The sequence below is a fragment of the Leptinotarsa decemlineata genome, unplaced genomic scaffold (assembly GCF_025532065.1).
Source record: "Leptinotarsa decemlineata unplaced genomic scaffold, Ldec_3_MD MMD2_tig00004307_RagTag_RagTag, whole genome shotgun sequence".
In the NCBI taxonomy this organism is placed as follows: domain Eukaryota; kingdom Metazoa; phylum Arthropoda; class Insecta; order Coleoptera; family Chrysomelidae; genus Leptinotarsa; species Leptinotarsa decemlineata.
Genome location: NW_027412606.1, coordinates 16,927,846 through 16,948,521, shown reverse-complemented (window position 1 = coordinate 16,948,521; position 20,676 = coordinate 16,927,846). Strand labels below are relative to the sequence as shown.

The following is a 20,676-nucleotide window of genomic DNA, read 5'->3' as shown; positions in this document are numbered from 1 at the left end:
TCAAAATGGGTATGGCAGCAGCCAAAAATAATCTCATTTATTTATTTTGCAGAAACTGTATGATACATCAGAAACATTGAGAAAAGTGTAAGAAACTGAAGCTTTCAAATGATCATATTTGATCAATCTTCACTTGCTATCATCCAACCCGTGTTAGGAATCACACGTTAAACGGTAAGACCTCGTTAATCCTTAGCTCGCACAAGTTTCGACTTCTGAGGGTTGTCGTTCGTAGGGGTGCGACAGCTGGTTAACGGAAAAACAGATTTTTAAACAGATTTTTTTTCTGGTACTACTAGCGAAGCTTTGAATTACGTATTAGACTAGATCGATGAATTGCAGTTTGACTTAGATGAAATAGACTATGAGCTTCTCAAAATAAATATTCAACTTTTCTGTCACATTTAAATGGCTGCAGAAGGGATCCAAATAGCGCTTCTGGTCGATCTTGTCAATCTGGTGATACTAGCGGCAATATTATAATAAGAGGATATATATTATTTATTTATATATATATATATATATATATATATATATATATATATATATATATATATATATATATATATATATATATATATCTCAGCGATTTGGGTATTTCAGTCAATATCTGCGGGCTATAGAAACACTATTTTTTGTTATTCAAGCTTTCGGAAAGTATATTTTTCTCCTTTATCAAGAATATCAAAGTTAGTATGAAATATAAAAAAGGCATATAAATCCAAACATAAAACGAAAAGTCAAATGCAAAATTTTCAACGTCAACTGAAATTGGGCCGCTTAAATGACCCGATGAAACATTTACGACCTCTAGTAAAGAAATGTTAGAGATTTTGATAGAAAACCACCTTCCTGGAAATCTGACTCTTTATAACAACAGACCGCCCATCTTCGAGGGCGCTAAACGCCCAAAAAAGAACCACTGAGACGTCGCAAAAAAGGTTATCACAGCACCGGCAGTTGAATGGGCTATCAAGTCTTTTCAGCCCTTCAAATCTCCCGGAGAAGAGGGTATATTTTCAGCTCTTCTTCAAAACGGACTGGAAATAATTTTACCTATTCTCACAAAATTGTATAGAACTAGTCTGGCGTGGAACTATATACCACCCAGTTGGTTGGTAGCAAGGGTGGTATGTATACCTAAATTGGGCCGGAGAGACCCACACCCCAAATCGGTACGACCAATCAGCCTTACATCCTTCCTGCTGAAAGGACTTGACAGGATACTGGACGGACATATCAGGAGGGTAGCATTATATGCATCCCCCCTGAATAACCACCAGTATGCTTACCAAACCGTATTAGGAATCACACGTTAAAAGGTAAGACCTCGTTAGTCCTTAGCTCGCACAAGTTTCTCAACTTCTGAGAGTTGTCGTCCGTATGGGGGCGGCAGCTGATTAACGGAAACACAGATTTTTAAACAGAAACCGGCAAATCGACAGATTCAGCATTAAACAACCTCGTTGAGAAAATATCCCAATCACTTGACAACAAGGAGATTGCGGTTGCTGTATTTCTTGATATTGAAGGAGCACTACCTAATTGTATAGAATTGTCTCTGGCTAGGAAGGGTATAGAATCGATCATAACTGGCTGGATCTATGCCATGCTAGTAAACAGAACTGCAACTACGACTATTCAAGGCTAGGCTATCAGGTTCAGGGTCACCAGGGGCTGCCCTCAAGGTGGGGTTCTATCTCCCCTGCTGTGGTCACTCCTGGTGGATAGTCTGTTGATGCCCTCGACAGAAGAAAAGTTGATCTGCAAGCTTATGCAGATGACCTTGTCTTCCTGGCAAGGTGCACGTCGGAAAGGGTAGCTTGTAATATCCTCCAAAGCGCGTTGGACGTTGACGTTGTGCCTGAGGGAGAAGATGTCTGTCAACGCCAGCAAAACTGTGTTGATCTCCTTCACCAAAAGAAGAAAATTGGACGATCTAACGCCACTTTTTCTCAATGGTGTGGTCATTCCATTTGGAAGGGAGGTGAAATATCTTGGCAATGACCTTGGTAAAAGACTCACCTGGAACGCTCGCCTGGAAAAAGTTTTACACAAAGCCAGACTGTCTCTATGGACATGTCGAAGGATTTGTGGTAAAAGTTGGGGTTTAGGTCCCAAACAAATCCGTTGGATATACATATTTGATGATTGTCAGACCAATGATCACTTATGTTGCAATTTCTTGGTGGCCGAAGACTTTACAGAAAACTTGGACTGTCAGAAGACAGTGTGTGTCATCTCTGTCTGGAAAATGATGAAACAGCAGAGCATATACTTTGTGCCTGCCCCGCTGGGGACCGAATCAGGTTCATTGAATTCGGCAGATCCGTCCTCTCACCATCTGACCTGAGAGTGTGTGGCCGAGTGTGAATAGGTGTGAGCCACAATAAACACTTGTGGGTTGCAGTGGAGGGTCGAATAGACCCACTCACTTTAGACCTACCTACCTACATCCTAAAAGTGGTGCTCTCAGTAATCATGTTTTCAAAGAAAGTCAAAAAATGGACCAAAATTCAATAAAAATCTCAGCAGTTGAAAGAAATACATCTGAAAGAGTGTTTTTGAAAGTGTCATATATATTACAATCTCTCTCTTCCATAGATACCTTCACGGTAAATGTCCAATTGACTTGGCACATTTGATTCCACTGAGAGCGGTATATATCAGAAATACGCAACGGACTGTGGCTGCTCATCATTTTGAAATTGAACTCAGTACACCTCGAACTTTAATGTTCAAGAACTCCTTCATTTGGAGAACTGCGTTCATGTGGAATAAACTTCTTGAGGAAATTTTTCCAAATGGATTTAATCTCCAGCGATTCAAATCCAATATGAATCACTACTTTAGCGAAGGCACCCTTAAGAGCGCTTAAAGGATATTTCTGTAGTGCTTGTGTTTTGTCCTTGAAAAAAATCTGAAAGAAATCTCAGGTGAAAATGAATATATGAGACATGAAAGTGTCATTCAATGAATCGATGGAAGTTGCTTTCCATCAAGAAAAATTCATCTAATCGTTTGAACACATAAAATCATTTGTAATGCTCATAGTTCAAATAAGGTGATGCGTTACAATACAATCATGTAATGATACTGAGGTCTTAATATCCGTAGGTCGTTTCAAAAGCTTTGTCTATTTTGATGTCATGTGTTTTTGTAGCTCCATATCTCAATAAATATATAATCTACTGTGTCATAGTTCATACTGAACCATAGAGAGTTTTGTACTCTATACATTGATAATGTTTACTCTCCCAAATTTCAATTTATTTCAGCTCATAACTATATGATGTCGTTAAGCATTTTTCTAAATTAGTTCGACGTTGATTTGCGGAATTTTATTCTGGAGATTTCATTCGCGAAGATGAGTGTCAAAGTGGTCGACCTACAGTAATTCAGGACGAGGATTTGAGGACCTAGGTAGAGACTGACCCGTCACAAATGGCGTATGGAATGGCGGAAGAACTGTGCGTCATCTTCCGTTTGTTTAATGTTTTGAAACGTATTGGACAGGCCAATAAGCTCGAAAAGTGGATGCCCAAAGATTCAAATGATCGACAGTAATTGATACGTTTCGAAGTCTGTTCTTTTTTTCTTTTGCGCAACCAAAATGATCCTTTTTTTTATCAGATCGTCACGTGTGATTTCTACAACAGGAGATGTTCAGGACAACAGTTGGATACCGATGAGCCACCCCAGCTCTTTCTAAAGGCGAAAACCCACCAAAAAATACCATGATTACTGTATGATTAGCCATACTCCTCAGACCTGTCGCCAACCGACTACCATCTTTTTAAGCACTTCGAAAACTTTCTCACTGGTGGATCGTTCGCCAATCAGGACCAGGCAAAAACAGCCTCAGTAGACGTCATCGAATTCCGAGCACATAATTTTAATTCTGACGAAATTATTCTACTTATGTTACGTTGGCGAAAGTGCATTTATTTAAAGGTCGCTAATTCACTGAGATATAACAGTGCCAAGTAGGCTCGTATAAACGGACGAAACTTCTGAATCAAGCCAATACTTGGGACGGCTATTGAAAAATCAATCGAAAATATCACAGTTATCGTTGGCGAAAACATATATCCGTTAGTATTTCTCATCTGACCTGAAAGACCACTCACCGTACAAACTGATCGCCTTCGTTAAGAAGCTAGGTTTATTTTGTCGAGTGTGAACCACAATACACCCTTGCGGGTTGCGGTGGAGGGTCGAATATACCCACTTTTGACCTAACCTAACCTCTTGTATTTCTCATAGCACGCACAATCTACAACATCCATTTTGTTTCAATCAGAAAAGAAAATGTTCAAATTATGATATGCTCAACTACTAACCTGAACAAAAAAACACATTGTGGGAAAAATATTTTGCCTATACGATACAACTTCAGCATATTTAGAAAAGTAATAATTTAAGTCATGATTCAAACAGCTGTGTGTGTACAAATATTTCAATAACAAAATTGCTCAATAAATGTCTTTATTGATGCTGAAATACATTTTCTAGTGGCAATGTACGATGCTCCAAAATCAGATCACTCAATAGATAAAATAGATGTACTTAGAAAGTCAAAAGCATATTTCTTGAGTGTACCTATTATCAAATATACACAAACTCGCCGTGGCAAACTCGCCAAAGCTTGCCGTGGCAGTCGTGTTTCAACGCGGAATCAAATAATGATGTGAATATAGATTTGAATATGGAAACTAGGGAATCTGAGAAACACTGTGACACTGAAGATACCGACGACGACTTCATAAGAAACAAATTCTAAATGTTTTGTATTCTTCATTTTTTTAAATGATAAATTCATAATTTGAGAGTGAAAAACCTATTGTTTTGAGCGATCCTTCTCTTATCCGGCCGTTACTATCTTTAATAATATTGAAAAAAAATATATGAAACAGCTTTCTTCATCATCTTTCAAATAAACATTTAAAAAAAATCCCATTTTATTCAATATGGATCAATGAAATTGATCTCCAACCAATAGAGTAACATACATATTACTTGAATGTTCAATGTCTGTTTTTTGTTCATACAATATGGGTTTCTATTGATTTTTACCATTTCGAAGAAAAGCCTTTTGGAAATATTGTTTTCTGAATGTGAGACTTTTGTTACATTCAATTCCATTTTGTTTTCTATTTCAAGAGAATATTTTTATTTAATCGTATTCACTTTTGTCGGAGGTTATTTAACCCGATAAAATTCTTGAAGTTTTTCCAATATAATTCAAACTGAAATTATTACCTGGTATATGGTAAATAACGTTTGATTATTTTAAACCGGATGTTTTCATTTCCAGTTGTGTTTTTTAATTTTCAGTTGTTTTAGTATTTTCCCAATAATAATGAAAACTTCAATTATGTTGGACGATAATAATTGTCCAATATTGGGAAATGCAAACTACTCAATATTTTCACATATAAGATTATAAGCATTATCGATTGTGTTATCTTGTTTCTTTTTGTAGTGAAAACATATTTAGCAAGTTTCTAGGAGAAGAGTTATCCATTGATATATTTTTCAACATTGGCAAAATTTTCAGTTTAAGTGTTCTAATAGTTCTATTTTTTTGGTAAAGTATCACAATAATTTTCATTACTTTCTTGAATATTCAGTAATTGAAAAAAACCAAGAATCCAATATATTGTTTCGCTGATAACAGCACACTTGCCTCGTTATTTATTTTGGATTCCAGGACATCGGATACGGAGGCACATCTTCACCGGCAGCAGAAGGTTGCATATCTTAATCAGGACCTAGAAGTGATTTAGAATTGGGGTGAAAGTAACCAGATTCAATTCAATGTCACAAAAACCCTGGCATCGGCTTTTTTCGAAAAGATAAATGTTTTCGAACCGGATATAATAATGTCAGGTCAGACAATTCCGCTTTCTGCTCCGATAAGTTGGGGGTCAAAATGGACACCAATTATCTTGGCACAATCATGTCGCTGGAATTGCAAAAACTGCTTCTCAAAAGCTTGAAACACTGTTTCGAACTAGAATACTGTACACACCTTATCAACTTTCGTTGCTTTATAAAGCTCAGATCAGATCTTCTTTGGAGTATTGTTCTCATATATGGAGCTCTGCCCCCAAACATACTCTGAGGTTGCTGGATTCCATCCAGAAAAGAGCCATCTATCTGATTGGAGATGCGAACATCACGTGCAACCAAGATAGCCTTAAACATCGAAGAAAGGTTGAAAATTTGCCTCTCTTCTATAGATACTTTCACGAGAAGTGTTCAAGTGACTTGGCACATTTGATTCCACCAAGAGTTAAATATCAGAAATAAGCAAGGGACTGTGGCAGGAGGTTCAACTCAGTACACCTGAAACTTCACTTTTTAAGAAATCTTTCATCTGGAGAACTGCGTTTATGTAGAATAAACCACCTACGAACAATTTTCCAAATGGATTCAATCTCCAGCGATTCAAATCCAATGTGAATCGCTACTTCCGCACAGGCACGGCCCTTGAATCGCCTTAAGGATTTTCCTGTAGGGCTTGTGTTTTGTCTTTGGAAAAATCGATTTCTAGTGAGAGGAACTTTTGAACCAGATCCCTACTATTACAATCTAATATTTTGTATACGTTGCACATTCCTTGGCTGGTAAGAGAAAACGATTTAATTTTTTTCCTTCATTTCTCGTTGATTCTCTATATTTGATTTATCCATAAGTGACCAACGTTCTACTTTTGAAGCTGCAATTATTTCAAGTATTCTGCATATTATCAGCCTGGGTATGGATAAAAACTCAGCTCCGCTAGTTAGTCGAAATGATGAACTATCTTTGATTTTTTTGTTCTCCAGTTTTCTCAACTGGGTAAATGTTTGGAACTATTCATGATGATGATTATACAATTTTCACCATGAAATTTATTCAAGACGACCGTTTCGCTACTGAATCGCCAGTCCAACTGATGAAGCTATTTTGTAGTAAAATGTGTCATAAATGAAATTTATTGTAGAAATTTTATAATTATAATGGAAAGCGTTATTAATTTTCATCCATTCATGAATGGATGATACTCGAACTCCAGGGCAAAAACTCGTTTATTTCCTAGACCACCAATATGATACTGACCAGGCGGCAACAAATGGAATATCAAACCATTGTTCATGCGGTTGAAATGAAACCAAATGATTCAATTGTTTCACAGTAGTCATACTAAAATTTCAAATTAGTAGTATATCGACTGTATCACAAGTGTCCAAAAGAAACAAAACATGAAACTTTCTTTTTAGTGGCATTTGTTTCTTTTTTGTCACTGAAAACCTAAAAAAACATAGAGTATGTAGAGCACAAGCAATTTTTGAAATGAATATCGCACCAAACATTTACTAGACTCTTTGCTTTTGCTCTTTCTTCTCAACATATATTAAAAATATATTGATGAAGAACTGTTTTCCTGAAAAATTACCTTATAAAATCATTTTTACTACGAATAGTAGAAAAGAAAATACAGTCAGTAATACTGGTAATCAAATACGTGACAATATTGAGTAAGCATTACTCATTCAGAGTAGGTTGATTTTTGAATATTTACGAAATTTTTTGTTGAGTATAATTTTAAACGCCGGAGCTTGTTATTTCAGTTCATACATTCCATACCTTTAACTCCTTTTTCTCCAGGTTCTCCTTTGAGCCCTGGTGCCCCCGGAATGATCCCGGTTGTGTCTCCTGCTAAGCCCGATGCAATAGACACTCCTGGAATTCCGGCAGGACCAGGAGCACCTGAACTCCCCTTTTCTCCCGTAGCCCCTTTTTCGCCATTTCTTCCCGGGTTTCCAGGTATTCCATCTAATCCTGGTGAGCCTGTCTCTCCTTTAGCTCCTTGGGATCCTTTTTCTCCAGGAAGGCCTCTGTCCCCTCTGTCTCCCTTTGGTCCAGTGTCACCTGAGGATCCTTTGGGTCCGGTAGATCCCCGTTCTCCTTGAAGACCTGGTGGACCTGGCTTGCCTACATCACCTTTGGGTCCGGGTACTCCAGGGCGAACCATTGCACTTCCCAGAACAGCTTCCTGTCAGAAATCGTGAATAATATTCAACATGAGATATTATAGTGGAAACAAGATTTCTATATATTATGTGAAAATTCATGATCACACAAACACAAAATAAATAAGTCATCAATCACACATATTATTTCATATATTATATCATGGTCTATCATCAAACGTTGTAAAAATGTTCATTCAACTTATTGTTTATAAAATACTCTTTTGTGAATGTACGACCCGACTCACGATCGGAAGAACGTGGGTTCGATTCCTGCCTCGACCAGATATTTTTCACGAGAAAATTTATCTGGTTGAAACTGAGATGATTCTGCAATCCTGTTAGGAATCACACGTTAAAAGGTAAGACCTCATTGGTCCTTAGCTCGCACAAGATTCTCAACTTCTGAGAGTTGTCGTTCGTATGGAGGCGACAGCTGATTAGCGAAAAAACAGATTTTGAACAGATTTCAAACAGACAGATTCGCGCGATATCATTCGTATGTGCAAGATATACCGGGTGTCCCACATTTTATGTGACAGGCAATATCTGGTTTGTTGAAGGAGATACACAAAAATGTTTCATACAAAAGTTTTAGGAGTTCATGAGAGCTATATTTTGATATAATTTTGAAATATACAGGGTGTTTGGTGTAGATGCTACAGACCGAAATTCCATTTTTTAAAATAGAACGCCCTGTATATCATTACATATTCAGATGCTACGTTACATTCTGATATCATTTCATGTTTGGTTTTTGGAATTCGGTTACGGCGTTGTTGAGTTATTGCTTAAAATGTAAAGTCTTGAGAACGACTATTATTTTTTTAAATATCTCATACAATTATTCTCTCTGCATCAGATCACATGAAAATTAGTTAAAATTTTGGGTGTTCGAAGTAATGGTTTCAATTTTGAGTTGTGGAATTCAGTCAGGAATCATTTTGAATATGAAACAATTGCGAAATTGAAAGAGGTGTATTCGAAAACAAATCTTTGATTAATAACAATGTAAATAATATAACTTGATAAATCATTTCATTAGAATGGTAGGTACCTGGAAATAAGTCATAAAAATTGTTCAAAGTGATGCCCATTGGATATTATACAGGCTTCGAAACGTCGAATCACTTCTCTCGTACAAGTCGCTCTTATAATATCAGGGGTAATATCACTGCACGCTAGTCGAATTTTCATTTTCAGATCGTCCACATTCAAAGGGGGAGTAGTGAAAACAATATCTTTTAAATAACCCCATAGGAAAAAATCAAGCGGTGATAAATCTGGGGAACGAGCCGGCCACCGAATTGAACCCTTATTACCAATCCATCTATTTGGGTACGTTCTATCCAGATATTCAGTAACAACCTGTGAATTGTGAGGAGGAGCACCATCTTGTTGCCACCAAATTCCTTGTCGTTCTGCTATGGGAATATCTTCCATCAACTGGATCAAATCATTTTCTAGAAAATGTAAATATCGCAATCCATTGAGATTTTCATTGAAAAAGTAACGTCCTATGATGCGGCCATTGAACAATCCACACCATACATTGATACCCCAAGTAGTTTGAAAATTACTTTCGCGGACCCAGTGGGGATTTTCTTGAGACCAAAAGTGACTGTTATGTCGATTCACAACTCCATTATTGTGGAATCGCGATTCATCGCTCCACAAAATTTGACTGAATATGTTAGGACTTTCATGTGATATTACCTGAATACAAGCAATGAATTCAAGTCGTCGTTCAAAGTCCGTGGGTTTCAAACCTTGTACCAACTGAATTTTGAATGGATGGTATTTATTTTCTTTCAGAATTCTCTGTACATTAGATTTACTCACACCGACTTCTTCTGCAAGAGTACGGATAGAAACATGTGGATGAATAATAATATAATCCAACACATTGATCTCTAAATCTTCAGTTCTAACAGATCTCGTATGATGACGATGCCTTATAGTAGAAGGAAATGACCCAGTTCGCAATTTTTCTACAACTCTCGAAAAAGTCATTCGTGACGGAATGGGTCTGTCTGGAAAACGTTCTTGGTATAGACGTTGTGCTTGACGGCAGTTTTTATGACATTCCCCAAAAATTAATAACATATCAATGCAATCACTTGGACTAAACGCGAAAGGCATACTGGAGTTCTCGCACAAAGAACACAGTTACTGTTTTGCAAAGAATCACTGAATCGAACTGAACTGACAAGTATATACAATTCAACAACATTTGTTACTATGGCATCAACAAGCATAAGCTACTTGATGAAATTGTGCAATATAAAGCAATTCACCCTCAAGTTAATCACATTCTCAAGAATTCCAATATTATATTCAACTGATATCAATATCGTATTGTAGAGGTGAGAATAATGGTTTGTATTCAGTAGTAGTCTAGTTCAATTTAATAAAAGATATAGACTGGATTCGTGTACGAGTAAATAAGTTTTTTTGAAACTTTATATTTAAGGAAAAGTGCAATAACTCAACAACGCCGTAACCGAATTTTTTCAAAAACCAAACATGAAATGATATCAGAATTTAACGTAGCATCTGAATATGTAATGATATACAGGGCGTTCTATTTTAAAAAATGGAATTTTGGTCTGTAGCACCTACACCAAACACCATGTATATTTAAAAATTATATAAAAATATAGCTCTCATGAACTCCTTAAACTTTTGTATGAAACATTTTTGTGTATCTCCTTCAACAAACCAGATATTGCCTGTCACATAAAATGTGGGACACCCGGTATACAGTGTCACCATTGAAGTGCGCACCATATGGGAAACTTTTTTTTCGAAAAGTTTCAATGAAGTTTAACTTCGGCACTTGTTTGTGCTTTAAATTTAACTTAAAATGAGGCGGCCAACTGCGACCCACTGACGTTCAGTGTTTGTCAAATTCAACTTTTTGTTACTTGAAAAAGTTGTGTCTACGGTAATTTTATATCCATATGCCAAATTTTATGCAACTAGGATAAAGTTAACGTTTTGCTTATTTTTGACAGATATCCCCTTCATTTTAAAAAACAAGTTCGGTTAATTGTCATCAATTCATGTATACATAACAAAGTCATCATGGAGTTTAACTTGATAAATTTTTACTCATACGGACATTTTTAGAGTGAAATTGAAAATGTGGTATAAAAATTAACATGACTGGTGCAAAGTTTCAATAACTTGGCTATTTTCTTAAACAAACGTCAGTACCTTCAATTTTCAAAAAGCAGACACAACTCAAAAACTGCAATAAGCATTAATAAAATTACTAGAGTTGAAATTACATCAAAATTTCAATATTCAGTATTCACAGATTATTTATAAACACTAACTAGGGCGGTACGGATGCTTAATCACATTGAATAAAATTTTTAAGTAGGCCTTGACAAACAAAATGCATGCTATGGTAGTGTCAAGTTGTTGATTTACTTGTCAAATTTTCAACAGTTATTGTTGCAATAATGTTGTCTCTTCAGGAAAGAATAGAAATAGTTTTAATTTGTGGTGAGAATACACCATACCGGCAAGTAGCTAACATTTTTAATGAACGGCATCCAGGAAAAAATGTTCAACATACTACTGTGTCAAGGATAATGTCGAAATTCAGAGAAACAGGATCTGTAGCAAATTACTTTAAGAAAAAGAACACTCCAAGTGTGAACAAGTGTGAACAAGTTATTGAACACGGGCAAACGAGCATAACCGATATTATAAAAAATACCGATTACAAGAGAGAAAGTGTTAGAAAAATGTTATCAAAGAATAAATTTTGGCCTTACAAGCCAAAATTTATTAACACATTAAAAGAACGAGATTTTGATGTCCGTTTGGGGTTTTCATTCTGGTTTCAAGGAGAGAGAGAAGAAAATGTAAAGTTTCCGTATAAAATTTTATGGACAGATGAGGCAACGTTCTCTTCAAATGGAACGGTAAGTTCTCAAAATTGCCAATGGTGGGCCCAAGAAAATCCCAATTTCAAAGTTGAAAGTGGTGATCAGTATTCCTTTAAAACTAATGTATGGTGTGGAATACTTAACGGCCAAATAATTGGGTCATTGTTCTTTAGGGAAAATGTATCATCCGTCGGTTAACTCATCCTTTTAAATACTGAGGTTAGTGAAGTTTTGGATAATATGCCTTTGAATATTAAATATGGCATATGGTATCAGTTTAATGTCGCACCAATACATCACACGGTTGCTGTAAAACAGTCCCTCCAACAAATGTTCAGAGGCAAAGTTATTGGACGTGACTGGGAACATTATTGACCACTTTTAGACTTTTTCTTGTGGGGTTACCTGAAACAAAAAGTGTAGCGAAGTAGACCATTTACTGACAAACAACATCTGGAAAATACCATTCGCGAGTGCTGTGCAAATATAAATCCCCGATTTATTTAAAGTGCAGTTACAGATGTCAGTAGAAGGACCATAAATTATATCGAACGTGGAGGACGACATACTGAAATGTAGGCTATAAGTGATTGACAACCTCATTAAGATCAATAAGTAATTTTTTGTACCCATTTGTATTTTCTATAATATTATTGTTGTTTAAAATTTATAATAATAATAATAGTTCTATCGAAATTATTCTTTTAGTTGCCTCTGCTTTTTCGGAATCAAAGGTTTGTTTAAGAAAATAGCCAAATTATTGAAACTTTGCACCAGTCATCTTAAAATTTCTATAGCAAATTTTTAATTTTCCTCTAAAAATGTCCGTATGAGTCAAAATGTATCAGTAAAGTAAAAATTCATGAGTAAAAATTTATCAAGTTAAACTCCATGATGACTTTGTTATGTATACATGAATTGATGAAAATTTTCCGAACTTGTTTTTTAAAATAAAGGGAATATCTGTCAAAAATAAGCAAAATGTTAACTTTGTCCTAGTTGCATAAAATTTGGCATATGGATATAAAATTGCCGTAGACACAACATTTTCTTAAATTCGATCTAGAAATGCACTTTTTCAATTTTTTTCAAAAAAAAAAAAAGTTGAATTTGACAAACACTGAACGTCAGAGGTCGCAGTTGACCGCATCACTTCTAGTTAAATTTAAAGCACAAACAAGTGCCGAAGTTCAACTTCATTGAAGCTTTTCGGAAAAAAAATTTCCCATATATATATATATATATATATATATATATATATATATATATATATATATATATATATATATATATATATATATATATATATACTTGTATGATTTGAAAGTTACCGATATAATCACATTAAAAAAGTGGCCCCTCTATTTATATATTGTATAGGCCATTGGTGGCGTTTATGGTTTGACCAATCAACCGAAAACTGCGTCAGCAAAAATTTGGGAAGCTTTCCACAAATATTAATAGGAAACAAATCCACATGTTTCTGGAAATGATAAAATTAAGGGAGCGTAATGCAGTCTCAAGTTGCTGAAAAATATTTTCATGAAATTCAAAATATGGAGATGAGAACTATCCTGATCATATCCGATTTGATTTCAATTCAAGAGCCATCGGTAGACCATATGAGGCCATTATCTTGAAAAGAAGATCGAATCACTCATCAAAAACTGCATCATTTCTACTGACAAAAAAAATCTCTCATTCCTAAAGATGATTCTTCTCGTACATCTCATATATACGGTTTACCAAAAGTACACAAACAAAACATTTCACTTCGTCCCATCGTTAGTGTTTTCTGATCACCACAAACGCCCTTGCCAAACACTTTGATAATAATCTCCAACAACTAGGCGAACAGTTCGTATCATATTCCGAAAATTCCAATCACTTCATTAAAATCCTAAAACATTCAACAAACAGACATTCTTGAAAAGGAATACAGACATTCTAGTATCCCTTGTCACGAATATCTCTCCATGATGACTTTGTTATGTATACATGAATTGATGAAAATTTTCCGAACTTGTTTTTTAAAATAAAGGGAATATCTGTCAAAAATAAGCAAAATGTTAACTTTGTCCTAGTTGCATAAAATTTGGCATATGGATATAAAATTGCCGTAGACACAACATTTTCTTAAATTCGATCTAGAAATGCACTTTTTCAATTTTTTTCAAAAAAAAAAAAAAGTTGAATTTGACAAACACTGAACGTCAGAGGTCGCAGTTGACCGCATCACTTCTAGTTAAATTTAAAGCACAAACAAGTGCCGAAGTTCAACTTCATTGAAGCTTTTCGGAAAAAAAATTTCCCATATATATATATATATATATATATATATATATATATATATATATATATATATATATATATACTTGTATGATTTGAAAGTTACCGATATAATCACATTAAAAAAGTGGCCCCTCTATTTATATATTGTATAGGCCATTGGTGGCGTTTATGGTTTGACCAATCAACCGAAAACTGCGTCAGCAAAAATTTGGGAAGCTTTCCACAAATATTAATAGGAAACAAATCCACATGTTTCTGGAAATGATAAAATTAAGGGAGCGTAATGCAGTCTCAAGTTGCTGAAAAATATTTTCATGAAATTCAAAATATGGAGATGAGAACTATCCTGATCATATCCGATTTGATTTCAATTCAAGAGCCATCGGTAGACCATATGAGGCCATTATCTTGAAAAGAAGATCGAATCACTCATCAAAAACTGCATCATTTCTACTGACAAAAAAAATCTCTCATTCCTAAAGATGATTCTTCTCGTACATCTCATATATACGGTTTACCAAAAGTACACAAACAAAACATTTCACTTCGTCCCATCGTTAGTGTTTTCTGATCACCACAAACGCCCTTGCCAAACACTTTGATAATAATCTCCAACAACTAGGCGAACAGTTCGTATCATATTCCGAAAATTCCAATCACTTCATTAAAATCCTAAAACATTCAACAAACAGACATTCTTGAAAAGGAATACAGACATTCTAGTATCCCTTGTCACGAATATCTCTCACTATCCGAAAACTCATCTGTTCTCAAAACGAAACAACAAATTTCCCAAGACACTGTCAGCCCCAACAGTAACTGCATGTCAAGCATCTTTCCCAGGGCAAATTTCACAAACAATTGAAACGCACCCCAATGGAGTTTCCACTCTCTTCTTCGCTTGCAGACCTTTACATGAAAGATTTTCAAACCAGAGCTATTGACATGATCTCAAGTCAACGTGTTGGCTTCGATACGTAGAAGACGTCTTTGTTATAAGGCCTTGTTATAAGTTTCCATATATTCCTACACCACATCAACTCCTTACATTCTAACTTTCATTCCTGGACGTTTTCATCAAAAAATCCAATTATTCCACACACTGTTCACCGAAAACCAACCCTTACCAATCGCTTTGTCAATGCTCACCGAGAGCCATAATAAATCCAGGAAACTGGTCGAACTCAAGTTCGCCTATCGCCAACACAACTATCCCGAATCCCAAATCCAAAGATCCATCCAACTTCAGCAAACCCGTACCCCACATCCCAGATAATCCGATGGATAGACGGATCACTCAAAAGATTTTCTTCCTTATGATCATGGAGTTCCGTATTAGGAATCACATGTTAAAAGGTGAAACCTCGTTAATCCTTAGCTCGCACAATTTCTGACTTCTGAGGGTTGTCGTTCGTGGGGGTGCGATAGCTTGGAAAAACAGATTTTTTTCAAACAGTTACCCACAAAGTGAGCCGAATTCTGAAGGGGCACGATATAAAAACAGTATTCACAGCCAACAATCAATTTTCAACTTTTCTACGAACACCTGAGACACGATACCCAATGAGGCACAGATTATATACAAAATATCATGTTCCACCATGTTCCAGATCCAATCTATTCCCTCTTCAAACATCATCGTGAGATAGACCACACAATAAGATTCGATAACACCAAAATCATTGCCAACGAAAACATTCTCCAGGCCAGGATGGTCCGCGAAGCAGTTGAAATTTGGAAAATGATCAACTGTCTCAACAAACGAGATGATTCAGAACTCTACCCACGCTTTCACAACCGGTTCGTTCCTCCACACGTACAGGGACATAATAACCAGACCAGAGTCTGTGGACCCACAGTCGAAGCTTGAGAGTAGGCAGACTGAGATCCTAGCAGAAACCAGTGACGAAATCTGGTGAGTAGACCGAATAAGACAACTGCGTCAGGTCACAAAATCTTTAGAGCATGTTACTTCATTACTTTACGATATACCGTATGACCTAGTGATCAACACATCGAGAAATGCGAGCTGATTACCCTCTTCAACTTCTTTCGTGAATTCGATCCGTTGATGGATTTCATTAGAGTGATTGGAAAATTTTGTTCTTAGTGTCAATGTGACCAAATCGTGAAAAAGGCATTGCTACAGTTGCTACAGTGGCAACGTCAGCACCAATGTTGAACAGAGAATTGAATTACCTATCCGTTGATATTTTGTCTTGTTCAAAAAATGAGTTGAAATGATACTCACATAATAGTTCAATAATACTCACTTTGAAAGGTCCTCTGGGTTTCCAGCTGGGCTATTTTGTAAAAATATACAAACCACTATTTGAATTCGCATTTATTTTTGAAAATCATTGCCTGGAGTCAAGATGAATAATGAAGAATCTTCAAAATATGATTTATAGTTGAACATGATTATTCATACCTAGTAACCTCTAGCGAGTCTTCAAAAGGGAACATTTGTGGACAGAACACTCAAAAATTGGGGCAAACCGCGGACACGTGTTTCTGGCTATTGGCCTCATCAGCGCGTTGCAGCCAATTGCAAAGATGGACAAAAACTGGTTATACCAAAAATGAAAAACTTCACATATGCACGGTGTCACCAACAGGAGCTAACCGCACATTTGTGGGTTCAATTAGAAGACCTAGCATTCCCTGACTGCAACCCCAAAATACTGTTATTTGTATAATATATAGATATATATATATATATATATATATATATATATATATATATATATATATATATATATATATATATATATATATAAAATTTATTATCATCTCCAGGGAAAAGCTGAAAAATTTGTATGATGGTAATTCACTATAAAAAATTATTAATATGACAGGTCACAACTTACTGTAAGTGAGGGTGGCCGTGTCGAAAAGAATGTTACATTTAAATAATTGAAATATATAAATACAATATACAAGTCACCAATTAGAAGAGGTTGACTTCTCGCAGGATACAAAAAAGAATATTACATTAATATTTACTAAAAATCGTTTCAAAATTATGGATTACCGGTAAAAGCCATGAGGTTGAAGAACAAAGAGAGATACACAAAACAATTGACAATGTCAGCTGTCATGTGATTCATTTTGAAAAGGTGTGTTTGTTCGTAGATGATAAACCATGGAACAAAAGAGAACTATTTTGATGCAAGTGTGATCAGAGACATCTGCTGTTCTGTAAGTAACTCAACGAGAAATTTTTTCAGAAATCTAACAAAGAAACTAACTCTGTTGCCTCAAACACAGGACGGTATTTCGAAACTTGTTGAATATCGATGATTCTTCATTATTCAGTCTTCTTAAAATGAAAAAAATAGATAACTCACATCTATATTTTCGAATTCCACAGGCCCCGGAGGTCCAGGGAGTCCAGGAGGTCCTGGTGGACCAGGAGCTCCATCACGCCCCGGTTCTCCTCTCATCCCTTGATGTCCCATTAACCCAGAAGATCCTCGTTCTCCCCTTTCTCCCTTTTCTCCTTTAGGTCCAGAAGGGCCTCTTTCTCCCGGAGGTCCTGGGAGGCCGGTCAGCCCTGGTGGTCCTGTTTTTTCTTTAACGATGTCAACGGGAGTGTGAGACTGAGAACTTAGGGTAGCAAGTATTGAAGTAATGTTACAGGAACATACAGCCTAGGAGGAAAGATAATCAAAATGGAATGAATATATATTCCTTGAATAAAATTATTGATAATACAAATATATATGATGAAATTGTAACTAATTAATGTCGGTTTGTCTGTTGATCTGTCTATCTGTATGTTCGTGTGTGTTGATATAGAAAACTACTCAACTATTATCACATATCTATTGTAATCATTTTAAGCTAAAATTTAGTGTCAAATTCATTGAAATCAATTCATTAGTAACAGAGTTATGTTGAGTCAAAAACTCATGTCAAATATTTGTAGGAAAGATACTATAAGAATACTATTTAATTGATTTAGCTGAAATTTTAGTTAACCTATATATAGTCTGCTGAACGATTTTCTCATCAATCAAAGATTGGCAAATACATAAAAACTTTTTGCTATATAAAATGCATGTAAATAGTTGGTTAATCATTCACGAGAAGGTTTTTTTCTCATTTCAGATGTTGATAACTTTAATTGAGTTTGAATTTTCTACTTTATTGAGAATCAGATATATAGATATACTCTACTCATTTGAATATTATTAAAAATTGGTTCAATTTTGGTTCCACATTGGTTCCAAATTGGTTCCACATTCAGAAATGAATTTGTGAAATCAAGTTGGAAGATGATATCTTTTTTCAATGTTTTCAACTTCCCCAAATTCAAAATTGTCAAATGCTCTCTTACAACTCTTACAACAAAGGTTACACACACTGATTTGGCGTCAACGAGAGATGATGAAAACTGATGATTATTTCCACTCATATTAGCTATCAGTAGATATACAAAGAGAGTTTTGGAACGGAAATGCTTTACAATATTTTTTTCATGTGTATAGCTCGAGAATTGTGTTAGCGGTGGCATTATCGCCGTTTGAAAAATAACGAGTTGAGTGCGCTTGGAATGATATGAAAACAATAAGAATTGGGTATTCAAGGTATGTGCAATGTTAAAAAACACATGGGTGCTAACGTAAAATGAAAAACATGGTTGCCATCGAGGTATACAGGGTGTGTGCAGCGTTAAAGAAAAAACATGAAAAATAACATAGCGGCTGCTTGTCGAAAAATCATAAGGTATACAGGGTGTTGTTCAAAAACACATCAATCAAATGCTATACAGGGCATGCAGCGTTGAAGAAAGAAACATGGCTGTCAGCGTAAAAAAAACATGGCTGTCAGCGTAAAAAAAACATGGCTGCCATGGAGTTATTTAGGGTGTGCAGTCGGCATTGCAAATACATTCATTTCTGTCTAGCGCAAACATTCACATCGGTGTATGCAATGTACTTGTTGAATAAGACAATATCCATATGAATAAAATCTTAGTACATCATTTAACACCCACTATGTATAAAATATAGCTCAGTAGTTGTGAACTTGGGAGATATCCGTCCAAGTTCTGAACTACTGAATAGTTCAGATTTATTGAAATAAAATAAAAACTACAATAGAAATTAATTGGCGCTCTGGGGCGACTTCGTTGATTCCAGTGGCGCATTTGCTTTTACAGCTGCAGGAAAACCCGAAAAAACCTGCAGCACCATATCATCTGAAGATCTACTATATTTGGTGATACGAATCTTATGTTTCATTTCCTCACTATTAGCTTTACTGGTGAGTTTACTGTAGAGTTTTGCTTTTCATCAAAAGAGAAGGATCGTCTTTTCGGTTTCTTAGCAGTGTCCTTAGGCGTTTTGTTGGGAATCTTCTTTTAGTATTTGAGTCGTAGATCATAGAATGCCTGTTGGAATCTAAATGAGTTTGCAAATGAGACCAATTGATGAAAACAAAAGACAAAACAAACTTACAAATTCTCTAGGTCGAACAAGAAGTTTTCTTTTAGATTCTTAGAAAATGGTGAATGTATTACATTATTTAAGGAAAGTGTCTCGGGATAGCTTACAAATTGTTATTTAAACAATCATTCAAAGTGTGAAACTTCAAAATTTCTTTCCCTAACATTGAGCTCAGAATGTAGTTTCCTAAAATCTCCGAAAAAATATTTCAGAGTACCATATGACCAATAATATGTTTGAATTGTATAGTTTCTATGGTAGAAGTTGTGAATGAAATTTATGTGTTATACTTTTTTTCAACCTTCCTTGGCATTTTCACCATACATTATTCAGCTGATCGTTTGTCAGCTGATCTCGTGCTATTTTTCAGAGTTACTAGATTGCTATTTGACTTATTTTTGTAAAAAAGTTGACACAATTTTCTAATATAAATATAAATCAAGATCTTCAGATGATGTGGTGCTGCAGGTTTTTCCGGGTTTTCCTGCAGCTGAAAAAGCAAATGCGCCACTGGAATCAATGAAGTCGCCCCGGAGCGCCAATTAATTTTTATTGTTGTTTTTATTTTATTTTTATCGTTGTTTTAATAAAATATAAATTTGGAGTCGGTTACTTTTTTTGATTGCACTTGCCATCGAATATCAAAACGAAAAATTGAAATTCAAAATGAATAATTGAATGTGCTATGAAAGAAAAACAATCAATTAATGAATGTAGCTGTTACTACGTGGTAGGAAATCATAATGAAGAAAAGAAAAATGAAAATTTTCACCACTTTTATTTGTAACTAACAATACTGCAGTTTCGTCCTATACAGACATTTTCAAACTTATACAATAAACTCATTGTATAAGTTTGTATGAGTTTATTGTATACGTTTGAAAATGTCCGTAGAGGACAAAACTACAGTAACGTTAATTACAAATAAAAAAGGTAAATTTTTTCTTTTCTTCATTAGAAAAGTACAAAATGAATTTATTATTGAAATACCATGTCAAGTAGAATATG

The 20,676-nt window shown here is 35.4% G+C and overlaps 1 protein-coding gene across 5 annotated transcripts in view; it reads right to left on the bottom strand.

Moving 5' to 3' along the window:
* Positions 1-20,676, bottom strand: part of Mp (collagen XV/XVIII-type protein multiplexin) — a 423,852-nt gene that overhangs the window by 69,030 nt on the left and 334,146 nt on the right. For 4 of the 5 annotated variants that reach the window (XM_074179083.1, XM_074179085.1, XM_074179086.1 and 1 more), the window contains 3 exons: positions 17,566-17,868; positions 16,489-16,518; positions 7,636-8,044 (listed from right to left, as the gene is read on the bottom strand). In XM_074179083.1, coding sequence (XP_074035184.1) covers positions 7,636-8,044; positions 16,489-16,518; positions 17,566-17,868 — 742 coding nt within the window. The remainder of the gene's footprint in view (positions 1-7,635; positions 8,045-16,488; positions 16,519-17,565; positions 17,869-20,676) is intronic. The other variant, XM_074179084.1, reaches the window with a different exon arrangement.